General features: G+C 39.9%; 1 protein-coding gene across 1 annotated transcript; it reads right to left on the reverse strand.

Annotated features, from left to right (window-relative positions):
* Window positions 1–358: 358 nt before the first annotated feature.
* Window positions 359–9,003, reverse strand: proza (protein Z, vitamin K-dependent plasma glycoprotein a). Its single transcript, XM_012868247.3, has 9 exons — window positions 8,843–9,003; window positions 7,935–8,065; window positions 6,115–6,257; window positions 5,960–5,984; window positions 5,771–5,884; window positions 5,544–5,672; window positions 4,350–4,465; window positions 4,141–4,258; window positions 359–972 (listed from the first exon to the last, which is right to left on the reverse strand). The coding sequence occupies exons 2-9, from the start codon at window positions 8,011–8,013 to the stop codon at window positions 437–439; spliced, it is 1,260 nt and encodes a 419-aa protein (XP_012723701.2). The 5' UTR covers window positions 8,014–8,065; window positions 8,843–9,003; the 3' UTR covers window positions 359–436.
* Window positions 9,004–9,530: the final 527 nt, after the last annotated feature.

Below are 9,530 nucleotides of genomic sequence, written 5' to 3' on the forward strand. Positions count from 1 at the left end.
TGCAGAAATAACATCACTCTAATGGTATAGGAAGGAATGCTCTTGTCACAAACATGCAGAATAATTCACAGGTCTTACCTCCCAACATTTGACACATGCAAGAAGCTCACTAAGGATGTTAACAGAGCGCCCCCTTGTGGATAGAAGATGAAGTGCACAGAGGGAACAAATCCAACAGACTACAGTGTTTATTTTGTTATGGATATCTTAACCCCCCCCCCCCCCCCCCCATCCCCCCGACACACACACACACACACACACACACACACACACACACACACACACACACACACACACACACACACACACACAAGCTTATGTTGAATGGGTTCAAACAAAAGAGAAAGTATACAACAGATTCCCTGTTTTAGTATATATTTGCCTGCATTGCTCTAAATTAATCATCAAGCTCAAGCTGTTCCCTCACTTCACCGATCTAACGGGAACCCATGAGCGCCTGCAGCCAGCTGAGGTGGCGTGACACTTTCTGGAAGATGTATCCTTTGGTGCAGTCAGCCCCATTTGGTTTGCTCACCACCCCTGTGAGGAACAACACATCTCTGTACGCAGTGAGCAAGGGGCTGCCGGAGCCCATGTTGCAGTCGGCGTTGGCCCGAGCGGCGGTGCAGCCCATCTTGTTGGTCATCAGGTTGGGGAACGTCTCCAAGCACTGAGGCAGCTTGCTGTACTCCAGCTGGTTAATAGTGAGCGGCCCCTGGAAACTGGACTCTTGCGTCGGTTCTTTCCAGCCGGTGACAACCGCCGGGAAATCTCCAGACATTAGGACACTCTCGGCGAAGTCTTTCTCTGGAAGACAGGCGGCGATGATGTGCGGCCTAAACGTTATGCGGTTACTGAGCTCGATCACAGCCAGGTCGTTTTCGGGGCTGTCTGTCACGTAACGAGGGTGGAAGTGAACCAGCTTCGTATACAGCGTCTGCTCTCCCACTTCAGTGTTGGTGCTACGCTTTCCTGGGGAGACGCAGGTAAGCAAAGATGACAACATTAGTTTTTTTTGTGTGTGTGTTGTGCAGAGCAGCGCCTGAATTGAAGACACATACAGTGTCTGGGTGATCTTAAATCTGTGTCAATCTTAAATCTTATGAAAGGTTATGTAATTAGACTTGTATGTGACCGAGTCACACAACGTAGTGCGTGACTTGCACTACTTTGCAGGTATGCTTGTATTTTTACTCTGCTCCCTTTACTCTGATACCCTACATACAATTCAATGCAATGAACTGCCTTTAGACACATAATGTGTACACTTTGGTGGGATTTCATCTCAGTACAAACACAGCTATTCTGCGAAAATCTCAAAGGTTATTCAGACAACATTAGTGAAGAAAGAGCTTCATGTGGAGTTCTAACACCTCAAAGCATCTATGAGGTGTTAGAACTCAAGATTGGCCAAGGATCTGGGGTGTTTAAGCAGTATTATCGTATTCGTGTTCATTTAATAAAAAAAAAGTCAAGAATGTGGCACAGCCATAACGTATCAAGACATGGGCATTCACCTGACAGACCTGAAAAATAGAGAATTAATCATACAAGCAACCGACTCACACGTGATAAGTCTAAAGGAGCTGCAGAGGTCCACACAGCTCAGGTGGAACAAAGTGTTGACAGGACAGCACAAATCTGGACTTCATCGAAGAGGGGCAACACAGAAATCTATGGTTAAAGGAAGTTGCTAAAGTCCCCTGTAAAATTCTTCACATGCAACGTAGGGGTCATGGAAAACGTGGAAGATGCCGCTCTGGTTAGATGACACCAACAATGATTTTTTAGGCCTATTTGCAAAGCGCTGGATGCGGAGGGAAACTAACACAGCATAGTGACGCCATCCCCAGGGTGAGAAAGAGTGGCAGCAGCATCATAGTGTGAGGAGGCTTTTTCTACAACAGGGACAAAGAAGCTGGAAAGAATGATGAAAAGATGAATGGTGCTAAATTTAGGGCAATCTGTGAAGAAAACCAGGTTAAGTAATGATCCTTCCGGCAGGAAAAGCACCAGAAACATAAAGCAAGAGCAGCGACAAAGTAGTTTAGATCAAAGCATCTATGAGGTGTTAGAACAGCCCAGTCAAAGTACAAACCTAAAGTTAATGTAAAATGTTCAATTAGACTTGAAAATTGATGTTCACAGACACTCTCTACCCAATCTGACTGACCGTGGTTGTTTGTAGACAAGATTTTGCAAAAATGTCTCTAGATGTGCTTTTGGACGTACAGCTCCACGCCTGCCCTGATTGCATTCTGTCCACTTTAATATGATTAATGAGTAAACAGCAAATTTACATTCATTTTATATCTATGTATACATTGGTATACCATATGAGACACTATTAAGGTAAACTGCATATATTATACCTTAGTGACATCATTGCACGTCAATACAGTAAAATGGTTATGTTAAGTAAAATGTAAACTATTATATTGTGCCAATATATTTTTATTTGATGCAAAAATTTTACATTATAATCAGATCAACATAATTAATTGGTTTTCATTAGTTCAACATAATTTTTGTAATTAAAAATACAGTATGTGATTTATTTACATTAGACTGAGTCATATATTATCTACAGACAGTCCTCTCTGTCTTACACTGATTATTACTTCTTATGTTCTAATATTTAAAATTTTAAGCTTTTAATTTTGCAACCATGGGCCAGTACTTTATACTACCATCAAATGTGACATTTTTAGACCTTTAATTGTATCCTCTGGTCAACTTTATTATGGTGTGAAAAGGTGCACAGAGCTGAGACGCCGAGGACTTCAGGTTATACTCACACACGTGCTGGTTTCTTTCTACATGAGCAAACCCGATAGTTGACCCAGTTATATGATTTGGTAGCACTGATTATTATAAGTGATGTTATCTTAGGCTGTTGTTGAATGACTTAAATTTTAATTTTAGTATACTGTTATGACTACATTGGCAACTTATCAAGCTGATAGGATGATGGGATAAGGCTTTTTCAGGGGCTTTTTATGGCTAAGTGTCTCTGTCCCTGGTCCTAATTTTGGTTGCGGATGTCATATAAGGGTTAATAAAGACTGAATGTATCCTGGTACAACATCTAGGAACTATACACCATGTCAGAAAAAGAAAACAGAGATGCATGAAGCTTCGATCCTTCCGAGAGAGGCACCATCTGCACGGTCCAGACTGATTAACTGTGCCTAGCAGAACCGTTTTGCTTGTTCGGTTTCTATCAGCATTGCCTGTTTGTCTACCTGTGAGCAATCTGGAGACATTTTGCTCCACAAACATTTGTGAGAGGCGATTTAATTTTGTTGTAATTCCTGAGAAGGATGCACCTCACTTGCACTGTCCTTACACTGAGACGTGATCCCCGCTGGGACTTGAAGCGCCCATTTTATCCACACATCCTAATCAGTTGAACAGACAATGGGTCCCCCCCCCCCATTCCTTAGAGTAAGCTAGAACAGTCATAAGCGCAATGGGCAGGGACTCCTTTGACTGACAGAGAGCGTGATGAGGAGCTGGATATTTATCATGCCTTTCTGTTGACAGCCTGAGATTCAGTAAGCAAGTCTCAGAAATGAGAAACCTCGCTGTTACTCTGTTAAACTGGATCAAAACAGATTATAGCAACCCTCTTAGCTCAAATAGAAAACAAATTAGACAAGCAAAGACCTTTTCATTTGTGTTTCTACAAAGGTCTGATGAAGTTTGATTAACCATTTTACCTTCTCCATTAAATATTAACATTGCTGAACCTTTCTTCCTTTACTTCAGAGCCCTTTCATTCCTATCAGTAGAGTTTCGTCGTTTGCTAATTTTAATGTGTGCTGTTCTGCCTAATTCTCATTTATGAACAGTAAATACGTGTAAATGTGCATAAGTTCCATTGAATTATCAAATCAAACTTTCATTCAATTGGTAGCTCACCTCTACCCAAACAATTAAAACCATATGTTCTTTCAACTTATTGAAATAAATCAGAACTGAGAAATTACCGAACCCCTGGTCTTTTTAAACGTATGGTGTTCTCTAGGGAGTTCAAGAAATCACATCAAATTTAGAAATAGATATATATAATATATGATCCATTGCTTAAAAATGGACAATTTTATTTTAATACACCTCTAAAGTTGAGTAACTCACCAACTGCCACTGTGAAGGATGAGTATTTGTTGGCACACTGGGCTGAAGTCAAGACCAGGTTCTCCTTCAGAATGACTCCACTACAGTAGGCTGGAGACTCTGGACTCATCAGGAGAGCCTGGTGAAAGGATGGAGATATTGTGGGAACACGAAACGGAACATCTGAAGGAGGCTGTTCAAGGTGCTCCATCAGAGTGGGCTCCCCTTACCTGCCAAGGACACTCAGTTGAAGTGCAAGGATGTCCCTCAAAGTTACTGGCAGCAATAGTTGACTGTCTGGTCTTCCACGCAGGCAGGCCTGTCACCTGACCACAGGGGTTTCTCACTAACAAGGAAAGACAGTTCTGATCAGATGTAGTTTTTCTTTATGAAACTCAGAATCCTACCTAGCTGCAGATAGTTGAATCCAGATTTTAACATACTTTTTTTTTCTCACTGATGTTTGCTGGATTTGTGTCAGGGTTACCTATTTCATTTCTATCTGCTAAATCCATTAACAATGAGAGAGAACTTTTTTTCTTCAATAAAACAATATAAGTCAAGCGTTTCTTGAGCTTCTGGTTAATTCACAACATTTCGGTGAAATGAAGGCACACCTGCGGGTTCATTTTAGGGAAACACCTCAAACACGGCGCTTTTTTTTGTCTGGCATCATGGAAACTTCAAAAATAAATGTACCACAATATCAGGAAGAGAAATGTAGACCTCTACAAGTTTTTTTCAGCCTTGGGTATGATTTCCAGGTAGCTATAGGTACAGCCTATAGCTACCTGGTCTAGTCAACAAGCCTAGTCAACAAGCCTGATAACACGTTTTCAACTGTACGGGAAAGGTAGTATCCTGCTGTCTGAGCGTTTTCCTCAAAGGCTGACAGGTGCACTTCAAATATCAGATGGCGTTACGAGAGAAAGAACATTATGTCTAAATGTATCAGCCAGGAAGTCAAAGCTTAATACTATGCAAATACTATGTCTTCAAAATTACCAACAGTAATTACAAACAAGGCGGTCTACATACCTGACCCAGTCAGACCTGCTCTATCAGGAGCAATGGGCCAAAATTTCAGCAAAACTGTCATGAGTAGCTTGTGGAAGGTTACCCAAAACATTTGACCCAAGTCAAACAGTTTAAAAGTCGTACAATACTAATTATATGCTTGTTTTTATACAGTGGCCGTAAATCTATGGTAACAATTCTAAGTGACTTCACCATTTCTCCTTTTCTCATTGTCTCTTTATGACACAATTTGAAATGATAGGGTTATTTACTGCCAACAAATGTATAAAAAATTGATTTTAGATGGCGTCAATCTAGGGTAAATAAGAAAGAAACATCACATCGTCAAAGTAGAAAAAAAAAACAGACGAAAAAAAAAAGCAAGTTGTTTTTTTGCTTGAACATACCTGCAGGTTCACAGTTCTCCTTGCCTTTGAGCTTCCAGCCACGGGCACAGGAGCACTCGTAGGACATGTAGCCTGGTTTGCAAAACTGTGAGCAGCCCTTGTCCTTTTCCAGAGTGCAAAGTGTCTCATCTACGTCGTGAAACAGAAGGGGTTTAAGAGGGTGCATACTAAGGTATAAGTATTCAAGAGAGAACAATCTTTATCAGGCGCCCACTAGAGTTCTGTACCTTTTTCACAGTGGACCCCTGTGAAACCCGACTTGCAGACGCAGTCATAGCCTCCAACACTGTCTGAACACATGGCTCCGTTCTTGCAGGGGTTTTCAGCACACTGGTCTCCATCTGAGCAGAGATCAAGTCTGTTAAAAAGTCGGTAATGCATTCTTGAGTGGAAGGCTCCTATAATATACAACTTACCGATGTAGACAGACCAGAAGATGTCCTGGAAGAAAAATTGCACATGATCAGCAAGTAGCAGTTGCCTGGAGCTCTTATCTGCTGGTTATTACAATGAGATATAAGGATGTTTTATAATAACTTGAAAATAAAAAGGGAATCCACAGCAAGCTAACCGTGCGGTATGAGTCCTGGAAATACTTCCTGGCTTCTTCATAGGTGCACACCCTCTCCATGCACGCCTGCTCCAAGGTGGTGGCTCCAGCATTTCTCTTCTGACGGGAGATCAGCGAGGTGGCCTGATGCTTGTCCAGGAACACTGAGAGAACAGCGACTTTGCTCAGCATGGCCGCTACCTACTTTCCTTTACAGATCGCATATTATGCTTCTTTAAAAGTTAACAATTTTACGAGAAAAGAAAGATTCGTAATATTTAATTATCCCATGATAAAACTGTTCCTGCGCATAAAAAATGGCGGGCAAATAGCCTAGAATGTATGACTAATAACATAAGATAGAAGCACATTGTTTGATCAGCAAACAATGAAATTAGTATCTTGTCGAGTCGTTAATTCACCCTTTTAAATTATCTCTATGAATTCTAGTCAGTAGCAGGGATCTGTAAGGCTTACATAAATCACAGAAGACCCACGCTGTGGATGAATGTATACATGAAGGAATACCTGAACTCTCAGCTGTATTACCTGACTAGATTTGAAAATACAGTATCATTTCAACTAGTTTCAGTCAAGTTATCTTTATTTTTAAAAAAGATTTTCTAACAGAATACGGAGCTATCTTTGCCAAAGAATGCAGCAGAGCGTGCACACATATCTGTAAGTGTGAAATCAACAGCAGTCGTTGTATGTTCTGTTTAATCCTTTCCACAGTGGTCCCCTGTGAAACCCGCTGTGCAGACACAGCCTCCAACACTGTCTGAAATCATGGCTCCATTCTCGCTACATTCAAGCCTGTGTCCTTTTTATAGTGTAATCTGCAGCTAAAAGAAGAAAGGGTCTGACTAAAAGTGACACGTAGCAGGCAGTATCTTTGATGGGTGAAAATGTTAAAGGTCTAGTGTAGTAACAGCTAAAATGTGGACAACAGTTTCCATCTCTTTTACCTTAAAACGAGATGATGTTATGTCACCTGAAACAGTAGCTCTAGAGCTGCAGTAAGGATTTGGTTGTTAACAGTTAATTTGGTGTTATCAAAGTCTATATATATATATATATATATATATATATATATATATATATATATATATATATATATATATATATATATATATATATAAAGGTAAGGTTCAGTTGGATTGCTGTTTATTAACCTTGAGTTAAAAATTGCACTTTGTATTTACTCATAATCATTTTTTGTGTGTGTTTTGTTTTTAATATTTGTCAATCTTGGCTAAAACAAGTCAAAATTCTATACTTTTATAAAAAATCCTAAAAGACGAAATCTGTCCATTTTAGACTAAATATATCCCAATTTTAGCCTAGATGTTCATGCATTATTCATTGCTCGTGCATATTTACAACCAAAAAATGACAACTGGCTACGCATCACTGAGCTGTTTTAAAAATAACGTCAAAGATAACACAGAGATGAGGAAGCTATTTAAAAAACAACAGTATTTTCAGATTAACCATGATGGGATATTAATCTGAACCATTTAGGCAGTGAGAGGGCAAAAGAGATCGATTTCTTCGTCAGATTACAGGAATCCTGTCATGTCCGGCTTGTTTGTAATAGGACCAAAGTGCACACAAGAGCTTGGGAGCCACATGGTGAAATTAATAAAATTTATTTTAAAGGTACATAGCCACGTTATATGCTTATAAAAAAAAAGACCAAAAAAGGTTGGATCATAAGTATAGCCCCACCACTACTACAGATGCTGCCATCCTGACCTTCCTGTCTTTTTCCTCCCTCTTGCATTCACCCACCGCGGATGCTTAGAGCACCATCTGGTTCCAGTGGTGGCCTTTCTCACCTGTTTGTGGGCTCTGAATGGCTATCGCTGCTCCAGCGAGCAGACAGAGCAGAGCAGCATATGTGGTGGAAGGACGCATGGTGACCCCAAGGCGTCTGAGGTGTCAGTGCTGCAAGGATCAATGTGTAATACTGGGAATACAACAAGCAGATTGCAGCCATGATGAGGAGGGCATAAAAAATAGAATAAACAAACCATGCATCCATCCATCCATCCATCCATCCATGCATCCATGATCTGTTGTCTTCTACTCACAGCAGCTCCATAAACAACCCTACAGCAATGTCTCAGTATGATTTCATCTTTTCAGTCTCAAGTTACTGCGCATGCTGACTGGGAGATGTCTTCCTATCATGATTCAGAAATAGCGTACCTTATTCTGTTGAAACATTTGAGTCAATCTAATCAATTTTGGATGCAGAAGAAACAACAGAATGATGGAGTATTGTGTAATAATTTCTTATTTCTGTCTATAGTTTAGGGAAATCTAAACATTAGAAATCTGGCCACATTCTGTTATGTGCAGATGTTGATGTGAGACATCCGGGGTGATTCAGCATCACACAAGTTCTGCAATGTCTCTGAGGCTTTATTTTGTTACAAATTGTGAAAAAAAAAAAAAAAAAATTCCGACTGCGTCATGTCTAATGTATTCACTCGTTTTTACACTAATAGGAGGTTTTAAAGACAGCTAAATGGTTTCATTTTTCACCAAGCAGCTTGCTGCAGTTCAAACATTATACCCTTAAACATTTAGTAACATGCACAATATCTGGGGAAAACCACGGTGCCAAATGAATAAATGCGCCGTCTGTTTTTGACAGGGCGGGTTGGTTCCAGTAGGCCGAAACCCATCTAAACAACGAGATAGATGGCAATAAAATCCGCGCATGATGCTCGGTACTTACGGGCAGGAACGAAATCAAGGTACTAGTCCGGCCTCCTTCTTCTATCCCCTGGTTCTGAAAGAAAGCAGGAACCTACTGGACCGATCCAGGCCTGTCCGTCCAAAATAACGGGATCCGCTCACATCCGAGACATCCGCCTGCCTCTGTTTACGGTCTGCGATGCGTGTAATGACAAAGAGACGCCAGTAGATGGCACTGTTACACAGTTGTTAGACAAGAGCAGCTATTGCAATTTGTCACGTTTCAAACTGTATTTATTTATTTATAGAACAAGATGTTAATAAATAAATAAACTTTTATTATATGGAATATATTCTACAGTGGTTCAGAATAATTATTATTTTAAATAATAATAATAATTAATAATAATAATAATAATGTTATTTGTAAAGCTCTTTGAAACAACGTGCTGAACAGTAGGTCACAAAATAGTAAAACAAGAAATAGAACAATACAATTTCAAAACAGGTAAATATTGGTTCCGAAAAGGAAACACCAGTATTAAAACAATATTATATTCTACTAACATTTCAATTACCACTAATGTAAATAATTATACCTTTTAACTTTGACTTATTGGGGCAATTTTCTTCTGTGGTCCCTCCCATGCAAGTTTATAGGCAACTTTATATGAGAAATTCAATAACAGATAAAACTCTGTATTTGAAGACAGACTGACACTTAACAC

Source organism: Fundulus heteroclitus, chromosome 16, assembly GCF_011125445.2.
Source record: "Fundulus heteroclitus isolate FHET01 chromosome 16, MU-UCD_Fhet_4.1, whole genome shotgun sequence".
Taxonomy (NCBI): domain Eukaryota; kingdom Metazoa; phylum Chordata; class Actinopteri; order Cyprinodontiformes; family Fundulidae; genus Fundulus; species Fundulus heteroclitus.